The sequence below is a fragment of the Myotis nattereri genome, assembly GCF_964212035.1.
Source record: "Myotis nattereri genome assembly, chromosome: 1".
NCBI classification, from domain to species: Eukaryota; Metazoa; Chordata; class Mammalia; order Chiroptera; family Vespertilionidae; genus Myotis; species Myotis nattereri.
Genome location: NC_138075.1, coordinates 10085381 through 10104309, shown reverse-complemented (window position 1 = coordinate 10104309; position 18929 = coordinate 10085381). Strand labels below are relative to the sequence as shown.

Sequence of the window (18929 nt, the reverse complement as noted above, 5' to 3'; positions counted from 1 at the left end):
ACGGCACAGCACGCAGCTGCGCTCGGCGCCTGGAGAGAGCGGCGCCCTGTTCCCAGAGCTGGGCCCGTGGGGGCAGCGGTGACCGAGCGGCCAGGACCCGGTCGTAGAGGAAGTTGGGGGCACACGTGGGGTCAGAGCACGCTGGTTCCCAGGCCAGGCTGCAGCCCGCCATCCAGAGGGGCCTCTGGGCAGCCGTGTGTGCGATGCCACAAGAAGCTCGGGGGCCCCATGAGGAAGTAGAGTCCTCCAGGCCGGGGGTGTCAACCTCTCACGAGCACTGACTGCGTCCTAACCTCTTGACCTGCACCGACCCCTCAGATCTTCGAGCAGCCCCAGAAAGTGGGTTCTGCTATTGTAACCCCCACTTCATGGCAGAGGAAACTAGGCCCGGGGGCTGGAGCGGCGTGTCCGGCGTCACACCGTCGGCTCAGCTGCAGCACCGCCCCTCTCCCAGGCTGCCCCACCCCTTCACCCGACCCTCCTGGGTCTGATGTACCCCGTTTAGAAACTTTAGGGCCAGTTCTCAGTTGCTATTGGGGATAAATACTGATCCCACCCCCAGATCATGGTCGTTTTGGCCTCTGGCCCTCCCAGAAGTTTGACTGTGGACCGGGTGACAGTTTTGAAATTCACACAGTCCCTGAGGTCTGCAGCGGCATGAATGACACTCTCCTTGCGACACGCTCAGCACTGTCTTGGGTAACCCCGTGTCCCTTGTAGAGATAGGAAATCTAGTGTTAGCACAGAGCTGTGTTGGGGGCCTGGGAGGGAATGAACAAATTGGGAGGAGCACCCAGGGCTTTCCAACTCCCAGCCCAGCTCTCCACCGCCTCTCAGCCCCCCTCATAACCTTCTCGGTGTCTTTCCACGAGCAGTCAGTGGCCAGTGTGGGGCCAGTTGGCAGGGGAGGAAGACGGGAGGGTGACCTGTGAGAGGAGGGGTGCTGTGCTGCAGCCCTTGGCCCCCCGTGGGGTCAGGCGGGCATCCTTGGGACACTCCTTTCTGGACTGGACATGCCCTTCTGTCGAGGAGAGCTTGACCACGGGTGCGCTGCAGTGGGGGAGGGAGGTTGTCATCTGGGGAACCCGTGGCAGTTCAGACCCGTTTGTCAGCATTTAGGTCCCTGAGAAGGGGATTCACGTGAAACGCCTGGGGACTCGGCAGCTGAGGAAGCAGAGGGTTCTGATCAGACTTGGTGTCCCGAGGGCTGAAGGGTGTACAGCGAGGCTCATCAGAATAGATTTTCCTGGCTCCGTCCACCCCTGGGTCCTGTCCATCCTAAGGTTCCGTCCATCCCCGGGTCCTGTCCATCCCTGGGTCCCATCCATCCCCGGGTTCCGTCCATCCCAGGTTCCGTCCACCCCTGGGTTCCGTCTATCCCCGGGTCCTGTCCATCCCTGGGTTCCATCCATCCCGGGTTCCGTCCATTCCCAGGTCCTGTCCATCCCCGGGTTCCGTTCATCCCCAGGTCCTGTCCATCCCCAAGTTCTGTCCACCCCCAGGTTCCATCCATCCAGGGTCCCGTCCACTCCCAGGTTCTGTCCATCCCCGAATTCTGTCCATCCCTGGGTCCCGTCCACCCCCGGGTTCTGTCCACCCCCGGGTTCCGTCCACCCCCGGGTTCCATCCACCCCCGGGTTCCATCCATCCCCAGGGCCTGTCCATCCCCGGGTCCCATCCACCCCCGGGTTCTGTCCATCCAGGTCCCGTCCACTCCCAGGTTCCATCCATCCCAGGTCCCGTCCACTCCCAGGTTCCGTCCACCCCCGGGTTCCATCCACCCCCGGGTTCTGTCCATCCCCGGGTCCTGTCCATCCCCGGGTCCCATCCACTCCCGGGTTCTGTCCATCCAGGTCCCGTCCACTCCCAGGTTCCGTCCATCCCCGAGTTCTGTCCATCCCCTGCACGGACGGAGACCAGAGCTGCGAGGGCACACCTGGTCAGAGGCAGGGGCTTGGCTCTGAGATGCTCAGGCCTGAGCCAGGCCGCCCTAACCTGCGTTCTGTGATAACAAAGTGCAAAGAGCAGCAATTGCCGAGGGCCAGGACACACAGGCCCCTCACATATTGTCCTAGGCAGGCACTCTTGTGGCGGAGAACTGAAACCCAGCCCAACTGGCGTAGCTCAGACAGGACTCAGTGAAGGGGCGGGGACCTCCCAGCAGCGGCGAAGACGGTCAGCGGGCTCTGCGGGCACAGCCGCTCCCCACACGCAGCATCCCCCCGTCAGCTCCCGGTTCCTGCCCACGTGCAATCGGAATAAGTTGTTTTTATCTTTTCAATTACAGTTGGCATCCGGTATCATTTTGTATTAGTTCCAGGTGACAGAGTCACGGTTAGACAACCATGCCTTACAAAGCACCCCCCCTCCCCCATATTTCCAGTACCACCAGGCACCAGGCACAATTATTACAGTGTTACTGTCTTCCCTCGGCTGTATTTGATATCCCCGTGCCTTTTAATCCCTTCCCCTCTTTCACCCAGTCGCCCGACTTCCCTCCCTTCCGCAACCACCAGTTCTCTCTCTATCCATGTGTCTGTTTCTGTTAGCTTTGTTTGTTTGTTTGTTTTATTGCCTTTCTCTGACTGACTTATTTCACTTAGCATACTACCCTCTAGGTCAGCGGTTCTCAACCTGTGGGTCGCGACCCCTTTGGCGGTCGAACGACCCTTTCACAGGGGTCGCCTAAGACCATCCTGCGTATCAGATATTTACATGACGATTCCTAACAGTAGCAACAGGACAGTGATGAAGTAGCCACGAAAATAATGTTATGGTTGGGTCACAACATGAGGAACTGTATGTCAAGGGCCAGAAGGTTGAGAACCACTGCTCTAGGTCCATCCATGCTATCACAAATGGCAAGATTTCATTCCTTTTTTACGACCGAGTGATATTCCGTTGTACAGATGTACCAAAACTTCTTGATCTGCTCGTCCGTCTATTGATGGGCACTTGGGTCGCTTCCAGATATTGGCTGTCATAAATAATGTCGCAGTGAACATCGGGGTGCGTCTATTCTTTCCAATTCGTGTCTTGGGTTTCTTCTGAGATATTCCCGAAGTGGATCCTCTGGGTCAGTTCCGTTTTTAATTTTGTGAGGATCCTGCGTATTGTTTTCCGCAGTGGCCACGCCGCTCTGCATGGAATTAGTTCATGAGGCGCGTGTGTTCCCCATCCCTGGGGTGAGCAGTGTTCTTTTTCTGGCCTTCTACTCGCTTTTCACGCAATGAGGGGAATGGAATACATATCCAAACAGTTGCACAAGCCCCGCTGTTCAGGCGCGGGTGATGCTGTGTGTTTGCTTGAAAGGGAGCTGTTGGTTTGCAGGCTCAGCACCGCACGATAGCCCACGACACTCGCTCGTGAGCTGACGTAAGAAACTCTGAGCTTGGGCTTGGAAAAGCCACCATTTGAAAGGGCAGGCCAGGCGGTAAAGGAATAATCTTGAGGCTACACAACTAACACTGGGAGCCATTTAGCACTTACCTGTATGCGGTTGATCCTAGGTGCAAAGGAATCTAGAGAAAGCGGTGGTAACTACGGGTTAGACTTGCCGGCGTTCTCTGACTTGTCTGCGGTATATTTCATAGGTTTTAAATATGTTTAGAAAAGGCGTAGGTTCTGTAGCTCTTCCGGGATGGCATGGACCTTGCTTTTTCCTTTATAGCACGTATGAGAATTTTCCTAGTTATTGAAAACTCATTGAACACTCAAGTTGGAATGACTGTCCAACCGCCCGTCTTTGGGGTTGGGACGCCACGGACATATTTCTTCTCTGAACCCCTGGACTTTGGAGCGGCTTCCCTGGCATCTGGAATACTTTGCTGCATTTACTCATGCCCTCTCTGCCCTGCCATGCCCGGGCTCCCCAAGAGGGAAACCTTCGTCACCTTTGTCCCCAGGGCCTACAGCCCAGCACCTGGCCTGGCCCCAGCCCCCTGCCCCCAAGGATTATAGGAGTGGACACCTGGCAAGAGGTATGTCCATATAAGGCGGGGGAGGCCAAGGGCCAGCAAAAAGTCCCTCAGTCCAAGGGCAGCAGAGAGGCAGTGGAGGCAGGGCCCTGAGCCAAGGCCTGGCATTTTGCCACTAGACGCAGATGCCACAGCTTTGCCAACCACTAGCTTGCATGCCCGTGTTCCGCTTTTCCTCTGGCCTTGATGTTCTGCAGGCTGCAAAGAAAGTGACCTACTTCCTTTTTTTTTTTTTTTTTTTTTTTTTTAGCATAAAACCCTGCACTGCCACTGCAATTCCTTAACAGACGCCCAGCCCCCAAACGGCAGCCCCTCAGGTCTCAGCTCCCCCCCCCCTCAGAGTGGCATTGGCTCTGCCCTGCCGGGTGCGGCCAGCAAGCTCTCTTAGGAGCAGGGGAGCAGTGCCTAGCCCCTCAGGCTCTGGGCCCATTTCCCTGAACCCCAATGTTTGCTCCATGCCTTCCAGAATCCAAATCCTGGCTGTAGGAAACGTGTGTCGTTTTGTTTTTTTAATCTGTGCAGGATGGACCCACCTTGCTCTCCTGAGACAGGCCGCCCAGCTGTTGGCCGCCCCACCTGTGGAGCTCCATGGCCCTCCTCGGTGCCTCTCTCCTCTCGTTTTCTCGTCTCTTCATTCTCTTGCCTTAAGACATCTTCCTATGGTTCAGGTCATCCCCACTTCCCCATCAGAACTTACCTTGCCTATATCCCACACCTCAAAGCCCCTCTTCTCCCCTCTGGCTAAGCTAATCCACTGTGCAAGCTAAAGGGCTGAGCTCCTGCTCTGTGCCAAGCACCGCCTTGGTGCTGGAAATACTCAGATGGATGAAGCGTTGTGGCTGCCTTCTGGAAGCTCAGAGTCGGGGGAGGGGTGGGGAAGTCTGACAAAATCAGAGAATACAGCCCAGTGATGGCCACTTCAGTCAGAGTGTGTGCCAAGGCTGGGAGCACGCAGAATGTAGGGGAGGCCCCGATGGGTCAGGATGACTTCACCCAACAGGGAGCCAGTTTGCAAAGCTCTGTGCACATCACAGCCGTTGGCACAGAGCTTTGACCCTAGTCTTGAGGGATGAGGGAGAGTTGGCCAGGTGGCGAGGGTGGGAAAAGCATCCAGGCAGAGTGAACAGCATCAGCCAAGACTGAAGGTGGGGCAGCACAGGAAGAAGTGGCAGAGAATGGGGTGAAGACTCGGCCGGTGATGCTGGAAAAGGTGTACAGAGCCCAGCCAGTGTAGCTCAGTGGTTGAGCATTGACCCATGAACCAAGAGGTCACTGGTTCGATTCCCAGTCAGGGAACATGCCCGGATTGCTGGCTTGATCCCCAGTAGGCAGCTGATCGGTGATGTTTCTCTTGATGTTTTTTATCTCTCTATTTCTCTCACTTCCTCTCTCTCTAAAAATCAATAAAAATGTATTTTAAAAAGAAAAGGTGTACAGATTCAGATCCCACAGGCCTTGAGTGCCAGGCTAAAGGGCTGGCAGTGATACTGAACAAACAGCCTACTATATGCCCAGCGTAGTGCCACAGGGGGAGAATGGATGGGGGGGGGCAGACTATGGCCATGATCTAGGTGAGAAATAATGGGGGTGCCCAGGCATGGGTGGGCAGTTCTGTTTATGGTCTGCCCCATGGCATCCACCTTCACCCAAAGGAGGGGCTTATGGGAGCTTGGAGGTGAACATCAGGGGCCTCCACTCACGTAGGGGGGCTGCTGTCCAGTTCACCTCTGAGTCAGGCTGGCTGCCTGCCCAGGAAAACTTCCAAGGAGGCAGCTTTGCTGGGGCTGTGCAGACAGGGCACGGTCTTCCACTGCTTACTCCCCGAGGCCAGAATTGCTGTGTGCTCGGTGCCAGGCACCCAGGAGATTGGGTGAGTCATGGAGGTGTCAGGAGCTCCCTCCCAAAGTTACGTGCAAAGGCCTAGGTAGCTGTGAAGAACAGCTCGCTTAGGTGGTGTTGGCGGTAGGGGGGGGGGCGCACCCCGGAGACGCCTCCTCCCTCCCAGCACTGTCCTCAGATAGTGGCTGTGATGTGCACAGAGCTTTGCAAACTGGACAGAGTCCCACGAAGGCTTGTCACCGTTGCTACCGTGGAGACAGCTGGCCATAGCACTCGGGCTACCAGACACGGGGTCTCGGCCCAGGACGGAGCTGAACCCTGACGCCCGGGGTCCTCCCGGTCACGGCCACGCCTCAGAGGGGATGCACAGGCTCATGTGTCCGTTTCTCAGCAGCCCCCTTGTCCTGAGGTTGCACCCTGCTCACCTGGACGGGGTTGGCGGTGCCCGGGCCAGCAAGGGGGCAAACCCCTGCGTCCCTGGGAGTGCCCATCTCAGGCACACGCACTGCCCTCAGCCTTTGTGTGATACCCACTTTCTTTCGGTGTCAGGAGCCCGTCGGGTGCTTACCACATCCCCAGTTCTGAGGTGCACGCCACCCCTCACTCACGCTGGCCGAGCAGCTGAGATGGGAAGTGTCGCAAGTTCCCAAGAAGGGAGGCCACACAGCACAACAGCAGGCTCACAGGCCTCAGACCTGCCCCGCACCCCAGCACCTTCGCTCACCAGCCCGGTGACCGTGGCTGTTTCTTTTTTTTTCTTCTAAATATATTTTTATTGATTTCAGAGAGGAAGGGAGAGGGAGAGAGAGATAGAAACATCAATGATGAGAGAGAATCATTGGTCGGCTGCCTCCTGCATGCCCCACACTGGGGATTGAGCCCAGGCATGTGCCCTAACCAGGAATCGAACTGTGACTTCCTGGTTCATAGGTTGACGCTCAACCATTGAGCCACACCAGCCCAGATGGCTGTGGGCGGGTTCTTGACTCTCTCTGGGTCTCTTCTCCTCATGTGTAATGCGGGATGGATCAGGACTTACACCGAAGGTCTGGGGTCAGGATCGGTGAGAGAGGATCCGGGTAGAGCCAGTGGCCCTCACCGCCAGGACTCAGGGTGGTCTGCCCTGTGACTGTGCTGGATGTTATTTTTGGTGGTTTTCTTCCTGATGAATCGTTCCCAGAAGTAAGGGGCTCCAGGGGAGCGTCCAGAGGCCTGGCCCATCTTTAACAAGGGAGTCTGCACTCTGAATCTCTAACATTAACGGTAGACCCAGACCTGGGCCCCCTGGTCCAGGAGGAGCTGCCTGGGGCTCAGAGAGGCTGCAGGCCGACTGAATTGTTCTCAATCACCGTGCCTCTGCCCTTCGTGGAGGGCCCTGAGCTTCCGTCAGAGTCTCCACGGGGCTTGGGACCCAGAAGTCAAGAACTCTGAGCTCGGTGACCCCCAATGCTCTTCCGTTTGGATGTCCCACGCTCCTCCCCAGAACACACCTGGCGCTGACCAGCTACGCCCGGATAGGGACAGGTGTGACCTAGTGGCCACAGCCGTGGGCTGCGTCCTGAGGGCTAGGTCAGAGAAAGGCAGGGGCCGGAATGCCACCCAGCAGGGCGGGAGCCCCGTTTGCTGACACCTCTCCCTCGGGGGATGGGCCGCTTCCTAGCGAGCATCCAGACTGACCAGACCAGGCGTTTTGCAGTGGCAGGTGCTCCCCACATGGAACAGGCCCCACGCAGCCACCCCCATTCTAGAGGTGACTAGACGGGGGCCTAGAAGACCCAGCCACCTGCCCCGGAGTCCCCGGCCGGCCAGCTGCAGGAACTCTGGCTGTGGGCTCCTGCGTCCCCACACGGCCTGCACCGGGGTCATGGTGCCCTCCATGGCGGGCCCTCACACGCCAGGGACGGAGCTGACGCTGCCCCTGTCACAGGGCGCCTGGCCCCACCCCAGCACCGCAGGGGAGGATCTCGCGGGGCTTCCCCTCTAGAGGCAGGAAGTGGTGGGAGAGGTTTGAAACAGTCCAAGAGGGGAAAACAACCCAGGGAGCAGAGAAGCGAACGCGGTACGGCCCTCCCAGCCCTCCCGTGCCCCGTCCCCTCCCCACCCAGGGGCCCGGCTCCGGGACTGACCGCCTCTTCTCCTCTTGTTTCCACAGGCTTCTGGGACTCCTCGCTGAACCCCCGGCGAGCAGCTGGCAGCCCAGCGGAACCCCCAAGAGACCCAGCCCCCAAGGCGCCCCCAGCCTCCAGCCTCAGGTCCGCCTCCCATCAGGGAAACTGCGCGTGTGAAATTGAGCTCTCGGTAGGAAATGACCGCCTGTGGTTTGTGAACCCGATCTTCATCGAGGACTGTGGCAGTGCCCTGCCTGCCGACCTGTCACCCCTGAGAAGCTGCCCCCCTGGCCCGTTGCCTCCCACCTCTGACTCTACCTCACCCGCCTCCCGGTGGGCCCCTCGCCGCCCGGCGCCCCCACCCCCCGCACCTCCTCTCCACCCCCTCAGTCCTGCCCGGCCGCTTCCACCCCCTGCCCCAGCTCCGGCCTGTCCTTTGCCCAGTTCTCCCTCACCTCCAGACGCCCTTCCTCCTGCATCCCCAGCATCTGTCCCCCACCTGACACCCCATGCCCTAGGCCCCCCGGACTATCCAAGCCAGCTACCCATGACAGCCTGTGAGAGGCCCCCATGCCCCCCCACAGGCCTGGGCCCCCTCAGGGAGGAAGAGATGAAGCCAGGGGCGGCCCCCAGCCCCTTGCACCAGGCCCCCGCCCCTCCAGGGCCCGGGAAGAAGGGCGCCCCTGCTGCTCCTCCCCGACGCCGCCTCTCTGAGAAGGTCTCCCTGGAGGACCCGAACGTGGAGAAGATGGACAGGAGCACAACCGCACAGTGGGACCAGCCGGGTCTTTCCCGGACACTCGACCTGCCTCCCCAGGGGACCTCAGACAGCCCTGGGGACAGGCCTCAGAGGACCACAGAGCAAGGACAGGAAGTAGTGGCCCAAGCCAGCCAGCTGGGCATCCTGCCAGAGTCGGCAAGGAAGAGCCGGCAACCCCCAGTCCCTCCTCCTAGGAAGAAGCGGATTTCCCGGCAAATGGCCTCGGTCCTCCCGAGCCCCTTGGAGAGCGCCGAGCTCTCCACGGACGGGGCAGCCCCTGAGAAACCCACCCCTGGCCCACACGAAGAAGCCCCGCGCCCTGCCTCCCAAGCTGGGACCCAGAGCCCAGAAGCCCAGGCCAGCGCCTGGCGCCAGAGCGCCCCAGAGTTCAAAGGCTCCCTGGCCTCCCTCTCAGACAGTACGGGGGTGCACACCCCGGCCACCGATCAAGACTCGTACTCGACCAGCAGCACGGAGGAGGAGCTGGAGCAGTTCAGCAGCCCCAACGTGAAGAAGAAGCCGTCCATGATCCTGGGCAAGGCGCGGCACCGCCTGAGCCTCGCGAGCTTCACCAGCGTCTTCCAGGCCTTCCTCTCCAATGACCGCAAGCTGTACAAGAAGGTGGTGGAGCTGGCCCAGGACAAGGCCTCGTACTTCGGCAACCTGGTGCAGGACTACAAAGTGTACAGCCTGGAGATGATGGCGCGCCAGGCCTCCAGCACCGAGATGCTGCAGGAGATCCGCACCATGATGACCCAGCTCAAGAGCTACCTGCTGCAGAGCACCGAGCTCAGGGCGCTGGGGGACCACACGCAGTACTCCGAGGAGGAGCTGGGTCAGTCCGGGCGGGGGCTGGGAGTGGGCGGGAGGGAGGGATCATCCCAGATAATCCACCGTCCCCACCCCTCTCCTCCCGAACTAACTGAACTAATCCCTCTGCTGTTCTGCCTCGTGCTTCCCAGCTCTGCTCATGCGCCCACATCAGAGGCTGGGCAGGACCCCAGGATGCTCCTGGTTTTATTAGGGGGACGGTCACAAGGAGCAATTAGAGGCCAAAGGAGTACGGACCTGTGACTGCTGAGCGCCAGAGGCGGTCTCTGCAGGGGATGTGGCGGCTCTCGGGGATGAAGGAACCCGGAGGGCTGGGCCTTCCCCTCTCTCATTTTGCCGATGAGGAAACAATAGCGGAGACCCTTCCCCCGGGGACAGGGTAAAGCCAAAAAGACTTCCCAAGAATATTTCTCTACGGTCACCCAGGGCAGCTGGACATGGGCCTGGTGTCAGGTAGACATGGGTTCAGATCTTTGGTCAGCCCCCAGCGAGCTGTGTGGCCCACACCATCAGAGCCTGAGTTGGTCCGTCTGTAGAGTGGGGATATTGGCAGGTGGGTTGCAGAGCTGCTGTGAGAGAAAACCTGGCTGGCTCCCGTTCTACTGGATCAGTGGTTCTCAACCTTCTGTCCCTTTAAATGCAGTTCCTCATGTTATAACCCAACCATAAAATTATTTTCGTTGCTACTTCATAACTGTAATGTTGCTACTGTTAAGAATCGTCATGTAAATATCTGATACTCAGGATGGACTTAGGCAACCCCTGTGAAAGGGTCGTTCGACCTCCAAAGGGGTCATGACCCACAGGTTGAGAACCGCTTTACTAGATGATCAGGGTGCCCCTTGGATAAGATGGCATTTGGGCAGTGAAGGAATAAGCCATGTGGAGTGACTTCTCCATGCAAAAGGAATAGCAGGTGGAAGGCTCTGAGGCAGGAGCAGGCATGGCAGGTGGCAGAGCAGCAAGGAGACCATTGTGGCTGGAGAGGCATCCACAGGGGAGTGAGCAAGGTGCTGAGTGAGAGAGGTCCCAGGGACAGATCACTCGGGCCTTGAAAGGCACAGGGAAGGCTGTGGTTTGTATTGTGCATGAGATGGAGCCGTTGGGGGGTTCTCAGCACAGTAATGTCATGGTCAGTCATGCTATAACAGGATGACGCTGGCTTCTGTGTTGAGAATGGACTGTCAGGGGCCAGAGCGAGAGGCTACCAGCATAACTCAGGCAACAGATGATGGTAGCTCAAGTCAAGGTCAACCCTTGGTGGTGGTGAGAAGTCAGGTTCTGGATACACTAGATTCTTGAGACTGAAGACGAGTGGACTTGGGGATTGAAAGAGAGAATCAAGAATAAGTCCACCAGCCCTAACTGGTTTGGCTCAGTGGATAGAGCGTCGGCCTGCGGACTCAAGGGTCCCAGTTTCGATTCCAGTGAAGGGCATGTACCTTGGTTGTGGGCACATCCCCAGTAGGGAGTGTGCAGGAGGCAGCTGATCAATGTTTCTCTCTCATCAATGTTTCTAACTCTCTATCCCTCTCCCTTCCTCTCTGTAAAAAATCAATAAAATATATTTAAAAAAGAGTAAGTCCACCAAGCATTTGCTAGGTACCTGGGACCTCCAAGTACAGCTACACAGGTTGTACACTGTACAACTCCCATGTGAGCAGTGCCTTCCAAAGCTGTGTACTGCGGGCAGCCCTGTGGGAGTTTAATCTGTGCCGGGCCCTGTGAAAGGCATTAGGATGCAGTGTAGCAGTCGGAGGGCTCCGCGTGTGGCTTTCTGTGGCATGCACTTCACGGTCTCCTGTGTCAGAACGGCCGTTTTACCTGCTGGGGCTGTGAGTATGTTTTCCCGGGATCAAAAGATGGGCCTGGCCACACTGTTGGGCAACAAGGCCCGGGGCCAGGATCCCTGCCCCTGGGGTCCTCACCCTACTACTCTCTCCCACCCACAGAAGCGATTGTGGAGTCCGCCTTGTACAAGTGTGTACTGAAGCCCCTGAAAGAAGCTATCAACTCGTGCCTTCATGAGATCCACAGCAAGGACGGCTCCCTGCAGCAGCTCAAGGAGAACCAGTTGGTGATCCTGGCCACCACCACCACCGACCTGGGCGTGACCACCAGCGTGCCCGAGGTGCCCATCATGGAGAAGATCCTGCAGAAGTTCAGCAGCATGCACAAGGCCTACTCGCCTGAGAAGAAGATCTCCATCCTGCTCAAGACCTGCAAGCTCATCTACGACTCCATGGCCCTCGGCAACCCAGGTAGGCGGCCGGCCGGCCGGCCGGCGGGGCCTGGGCTGGGGCTCCCGGGGCTGCGATATTGTGTAGGTCTGCGACTCCTCCCCCACCAAGGCCTCCAGGGCCTCTGGAAGGCACTAGAGAAGCCTTTACCGACTCAGAGGCCTGCTGGGGCAGACTTGGGCATGGTGGGGATGCAGTTCCTGAGCACCTTGCAGGGTTGCCTGGGTCCCAGGAGGAGGGCCACGGTCGACTGGAGGCAGGCAGGGAGGCCAGCCCAGGCTGTGCCTTTGTGTGAATTACGAAAAGGTGCTGTATTAGCTTCCTCGGGCTGCTGTGACAAAGTACCACAAGCTGGATGGCTCCAGCAACAGAAGTCTATTCCCCCGCAGTTCTAGAGGCAGGAAGTTTGAGGCCCAGGTGTCCGCAGGGCCATGCTCCCTGCGAAGGCTCTAGGGAAGACTGTGTTCCAGGCCTTGCTCCCAGCCTCTGCTAATTCTTGGCTTGTGGCAGCATCACTCCCATCTTCACATGGCATTTCGCCCGTGAGCATGTCTGTGTCCAAATGTCCCCATCGGTCATATTGGATTGAGGACCCACCCTGCTGCAGTACGACCTCATCTTAACTAATTCCATCTGCAACAACCCCATTCCCAAGTCAGGTCACATTCTGAGGGACTGAGGGTTATGATGTCAACTCAGGGCCCTGGCCAGTTTGGCTCAGTGGATAGAGCATTGGCCCTCTGAATGAAGAGTCTCAGGTTCGATTCTGGTCAAGGGCACGTACCTTGGTTGCAGGCTCGATCCCCAGCCTCGGTCAGGGCTCATGGGAAAAAAAGATGTCATCGTATGAATTTTGGAGGGACACAATTCACCCCATAGCGGCCACCTGATCAGCATGTATTCTTGTTCATGGGTCAGGTGGGCTGAGCGTGGCTGGGCTGGCTCCTGGGTCTGTGGTCAGAGAGGTTGTTTGGAGGCCGGCTGGTCTAGGATGGCCTTGCTCAGATGCTGGGTGGTTGATTGGCTGGTCTGGCACGGGAGTGACTGGGCCATGCATTTCTCATGTTCCGGCAGGTTAGCCCGGGCTTGTGCCCATGGCCATAGGCGGTCCAAGAGAACAAGCAAAGCCTGTGAGGCTCTCAGGGCCTGAGCTTGGACTGGCATGATGCCACTCGGAAATATTTCATCAATGTGTTTAGTCACAAGACCAGCCCAGCCCTTCTTAATGGGAAGAGCTGCAAAGTCAGGAGCCTCAAGGGATGCAGATGTGGGGAAGGGAGTCAGTGGGTCATTTATAACCGGTTTCTGACGGCACCCCCACAGGGGAGAAGCACAGGGCCCGCACCAGGGAGCACACCGTAGTGAGCAGGCGCTGGCTGGACCTGGTCCCCCAGTCACCCCGTCAGCGGATGCCCTGTGCAGCAAGCAGCCTGGGTAACCGTCCGTGGCAACATGGCCATGGGGAGTAGAAGGACTGTCACCTCTGTAGCCGCACAGACTTGGGGGCAAATTCCTGATATCACTTAGGCCTGTGTGACCTTGAACGAGTTAACCCCTTAAGGCCCAGTTTCCTCACCTGGGGACGCCGTTTTACAAAGAGAGGAACTAGGACTCCTGAGGCCTCAGAAGCCACACTCGCTCCCTGGTGATGCAGAAACAACAGATGTTCAGTGTGGACCTCCGAGCATAGCTCCCAGCAGGCCCAGCCAATGGTGGCGATTTCAGGGGAGGGATTCTCCCCTGCTCCCTGGGAGGGGGGCAGGCCAGTCTGGCCAAAGGCCCACAGAAAATATGGTCCGTATGTGACTGGGGGGTGGAGCATGGTCCACTCACTCTAGAAAAGCTCCCTTCAGAGACCTTCCCTTTGGAACTTCTAATCTGGAGAATCTCCCCGCACCTCCGCCCCTCCCCGCCCCCCCCCCCCCCCCCCCCCGCGGCCATGCTGGGGCTCAGGGCAAAGTCAGGGCCAAGACTGTCAGAGCGACCGCTTTGGGCCTGAAAAGGGCAATTCTATTCTCAGCGAGTCCCAGTTCACTCAGAAACCTTGGGCGTCCTGGAATTCTTTTAAACACACAATCTCTCGACTAACTTCAAACACAATGATTTTACTGACAGTGAATTCGCTCAGTGAAAACCAGAGAGCAGGGCATGGGGGAGGAATGGCTGCTTTTGAGAGAAGAAAGAAAGGAAAGGCCTGCCTTTTTTTTTGTGAGAGGGGCCTGCCTGGCACAGCGTGTGGGAGAGCAGAGCAGCGGGGCGCTCAGGGTCCCCCGCCCTTGCGAAGACAGGCTGGGAGCTCCCCTGAGCCAGAAGCCAGCCCCAGTGGGAGTCTCTGAGCCTAGACATTCAGGCCGGGGGCCTGGCTCCATGGAAAGACTCCCCGCCAGGACCAGGTGGGTCCTGGGTGAGCACTGGACAGCGAGTCCTGCAGCTCCCAGTCTCACCCCTGCCCTGAGCAGTCTGAGGCTGCCCCTTCCCCTGGGAGCAAGCAGGTTCTGCTAAGAGCAGGGTCTTTGAACCCCAGCTTTGGTGCAGAAGGCAGGAGAGCATATCGAAAACACCTGGATGGCTTGGCCCCAAGGAGGTACTTACCTTCTGGAATCTTGATCTTCTCACTTACACAATGGGACTGAGGACGTCTCTCTCAGTGCTATTTTGAGGATCAGATGCAACCAAGTATGTGTGTGTGTGTCCGATGGACGTGAGGATGCAGGAATGGCTGCCTCCTCACCGTGTTCCCCAGAACGTGGAGGCTGAACCCGCTCAGTGGTTTCCAAACTGGGTTCCAGGAGGCACCCCCCGGGGCCACCAAAGGGGCACAGGCAAGTGGGGCCCACCCTGGCTTCACCCAGATCATCCTGTCTGTCCCTGTTTCACACATGGGGTTCCACGTGGGATTCTGTGCAAAAGAACCAGTTCTGCTGCGAAATCTTTTGGCTTTTTAAAAATCTTTCATTTGGAAATAATGTCAGACTTCAGAAACGTCAACAAGAGTGCATTCCCATGGAAATATCCACATATCGTCTGGGGATGGGTACTGTCCCGTTTGCTTTGTCATTTATGCTATCTCTGTGCACATTTCATTTTCTTTCTGAATCTCCTGAGAGTAAGTCACAGACATCTGGGCTGTTTACCCCTAAGTCCTTTTCTAAGAATAGGGAAATTCTCCCACGTAACCACAGCGAAGTTGTCCGCTTTGCAAATTTGCATTGACACTATTTTTAGCTGAGCCGCCATCTGTATTCCTGGTTGGCGCTTGAGCCGCCAAGGTCCCCATTAGCATTTCCTCCCCCAGCTCAGCATCCAGGGTCGCGCAGCATGTTTAGTCTTCGTCATGGGGGCATCTCCACAGCCCTTCTTCGTCCTGGATGACATTGGTATTTTTAAGGAATAGAAGTGTCCTTCCCCATCCCCCACCTTTTTTTTTTTTTTTTTTACTTTTTTTAGTATTTATGTTGAATTTACTCCTGGGCCGTACGTTTCCGTTTCTTTAGTTTCTTCTGGGATGTTTTTCCTCCTGTGCAGCCTCCTCTGCTGGTTCAGGAACCGTCTTCCCTTTGCAGTAGGATCACCTCCATGTGCCGGGGAGGGCTCTTGTTGGGGTTCACCTGCCCAGGAGCTCTGTAAGGTTCTGTGCTGCATCTTGGGAGCTTTGTTCACCTGGGTGTGCTCAGAGACCAGAGAGTCTACATCAAAACCCCTCAGTCCGCACTCTGAAGCATGTGCAGCGAAAATCCAGCTCTCTTTTGGGGGCCCCGATGCTGTGTCCGGCCCCACTGCTTGGCCTGGGCACACTGCCAGCTCCACCATGGTAACGACGGAGTGGCACCCACTGCTTCTGTAAGGTGACCTCCTTCGGATACATGGTGGCTTTTCGGCGATGCACATCCTCGATGGCCTGGGGCCGTGGTTGGCAACCTGCGGCTCGCGAGCCACATGCGGCTTTTTGGCCCCTTGAGTGTGGCTCTTCCTAAGCCTTAGGAGCACCCTAATTAAGTTAATAACATTGTACCTACCTCTATAGTTTAAGTTTAAAAAATTTGGCTCTCAAAAGAAATTTCAGTCGTTGTACTGTTGATATTTGGCTCTGTTGACTAATGAGTTTGCCGACCACTGGCCTGGGCCGTTTCACAGGTGTTCTTAAAGGGAACACAGAGATTTGAGCCTCTTGGTTTGCATGATTCCGTGGGGTTTTCTGGGTCAGGTGGAGAGCGAACCATTTTCAGGGGTCATCTCGGGCTGCTTTCGGAAAGAGGAAGACCAGTTTTTCTTTTTAATTAAAGTTCCCCATTTTGTCTTTGTCAGACGTTTCCTCGTGACCAGAGAGAGGCTGTCCATTTTCAGCCATACCCCCACTGACTCTTTAATTCTCCTGACTTGGACATTCAGCACCTTAGGACCAGGCCCTTGACCCCGAGCATCTAATCCACACCTCCCTCCCGCCAGACGCTCCCAGCGCCTGGCTGCCCAAAATGGTTCCACACCAGCAGCCCTGCATAGAGGCCCTGGAGCTGTTGGCCAGCGACTCCATGGAGGGCAGAATGCCAGCGTGAGTCCTGCCTGCCTCCACCCCTGGCACATTCAGAGCGATCAGCCCTTCCTTCCCACCCTCCCTCCCACCCCACCCTGCCCCAGTCCCTCCATCTCCAGGGAAAAAGCTGGCAGAGTAATCTGTGGTCCAGCCATGGCCACTTGAGACAAAGATAAATATAGGGCCTGGCTGTTGACGAGACCTGTTGGAACAGTGGGCAGAGGGTTAAACCTGAAGGCACAATGCCAGGGCTGACCAGCAGACCCTGAACAACAGATAAATGATTACTCTGACACACGATTTCTGTGAAAGAGAGGACTAAGGGACTGCCTGGCTAAAGGAACCAGATAGCCTCCTTCACCTGCCTCTTCAGGCTTTTATTATAACAGCAGTTTGGGATAAAGTTTATCTTTTAGATACCATCAGATGGATAAGTAATCTTGGGAGGACACATGTGTCTGCAGTTTCCTTTAAGCAAGGACACCTAAAGATTAAGCATAAAGATTCCGGTAAACACCCGAGGGTCTGCAGGTGCACAGACTTGTTTGGAAAGGTCAAGGAACAATTAGGGGTAGCTGCCTTCGGCCAAATTCCCTAAGTCGGAATTTCCTCCTTACAAACTCTCCAACTAAGTTTCCTGTGCTTCCCGCCAGCACAAGGCCTGAGGTCACTGGCTAGGCCATCTTTTCTAGAAACATAGTTGGTATTTATGCCCAGGATACAGATGGACCAGGATTCAAACCGAGCATGTTCTCACTCTGAAACACGTGTGCTTTTATTGCTATGCTGAGCAGCCAGCCTAGGAACAGATTTCAAGGTTCCTGATTCCTGACCAAGAGCTTCCTCCACCATTGCAGCAAGTGAGGGGCCCGAGTCAGGCAGAGGGGGTAGTTCAAGGACATACAGGCTCTGGATAAACATGGCCTCCATCCTCAGCCAGGAGCAGCCCAGCTTCTTGTGGGTGTCACGTGACTCAGTGAGAACAGTTGGGACTTCTAGAATCATGTACCCGTTAATTTGACAAAGAAGTGATTCCCACCTCTTCAGTGTCTAAGACCAGATAGCTGGCCTGCTATTCGGGAGGCAAAGATTCAAGCCAAAGAACTCCTCTCTAAGATGGGAGGGGGAGAAAGGTAGGAGGAATGCAGTGTTTACAAGTGTGGGATTCTTTTCTTTCTTTTCTTTTTTTTTTTTTTGTTGTTGTTGCTAATCCTCATTAGAGGATATCTTTTCCAGTGCTTTTCAGAGAGTGGAAGGGAGGGAGGGAAAGGGAAAGAGAGAACGAGAGAAATATCCATGTGAGAGAGACCTGGATGTGCTCAATGATCAGAGAATCTACATCTGGGATATCTTTTCCTTCTGTGCAACCTCCTCTGCTGGCTTAGGAACCACCTGCTATCTCTGAGCATACTTAATTTTTTTTCTGAATCATAAGAGAGTAAGTCACATACATATTGGCTCTTTACCCCTAAGTACTGTTCCAAGAATAGGGAAAAGTACTCACCAGGGGCAGGGAGCTAACCTGCAACCCAGGTACATGCCCTTGACCGTGAATCAAACCCATGAGCCTTTGGTGCGTGGTCCAGTGCTCTAACCAGTTAGCAACACTGGCCAGGGCTGTGGGATTCTTTAGAAAAGAATACAAAGAACCTTCTTCTAACATAGATAAAGGGCAGGCAATATCCCAGAGGGCAGTGAAAGCCGGCTGCCTTCTTCTGTCCCTTCAGCAGTCTGTCTCAACACCCTAGACTTCAGGGAATGGAACCCGGCTTCTGACCCTGGGGGACAGGGTACCCAACAGCCAGGTGGTTTACTACGGGGGCCCAAGGGGTGGTCTTGGAGTCCCAAAGTCCCTCGGGCCCTTTGCCCTCCACTTCCCTGGCAGAGACCACACAGGGAGCTCAGAATCTGCAACTCTTTAGAGTGGGGCAGAGGCTGGGGGTTGGGAGGGGGAAGGAACATCGATGGAGACCCTAAGACAGTGATGGCAAACCTATGACACACGTGTCAGAGGTGACACGCGAACTCATTTTTTTGGTTGATTTTTCTTTGTTAAATGGCATTTAAATATATAAAATAAATATCAAAAATATAAATCTTTGTTTTACTATGGTTGCAAATATCAAAAAATTTCTATATGTGACACGGCACCAGAGTTAAGTTAGGGTTTTTCAAAATGCTGACACGCCGAGCTCAAAAGGTTCGCCATCACTGCCCTAAGAGCATGACATGACAGCCTGTGACATTGACTGGGGTGGAGAGGACGGAGAGAGGTCAGGATGCGGTTGTTTTTAAATCTGTGTTGAAAAAAATCGAAACTGATTTCTGATGACAAAAGTCACTCATGTTTGTTGTAGGAAAAAAGATGAGTATTTTGATGGATTTCTTGGTGGTGTTTTAGAAATAGATACAGATAGGGAGCTAGATAGGTAAGTAGTTAAGGAGACACTTGTGGCTGTAACAGAAAAACCTTGCAATCTCTACCTTGAGGGAAGTTTATTTCTCAGTCATGAAGTCCAGTCGAATGGAGGATGGTTGGGGGCGGGGGCATGGGCTCTGCTCCATAGAGTCACTCAGGAGCCAGACCCAGGGAGGCTTTCTAAGTGCCCCTGGGCATTGACATCCAGGAGAGAGAGACGCACA

The 18929-nt window shown here is 56.0% G+C and overlaps 1 protein-coding gene across 1 annotated transcript in view; it reads left to right on the top strand.

Annotated features, from left to right (window-relative positions):
- Positions 1-18929, top strand: part of RIN3 (Ras and Rab interactor 3) — a 111885-nt gene that overhangs the window by 73261 nt on the left and 19695 nt on the right. The window contains exons 6-7 of the mRNA XM_081097362.1: positions 7969-9519; positions 11468-11776. Coding sequence (XP_080953488.1) covers positions 7969-9519; positions 11468-11776 — 1860 coding nt within the window. The remainder of the gene's footprint in view (positions 1-7968; positions 9520-11467; positions 11777-18929) is intronic.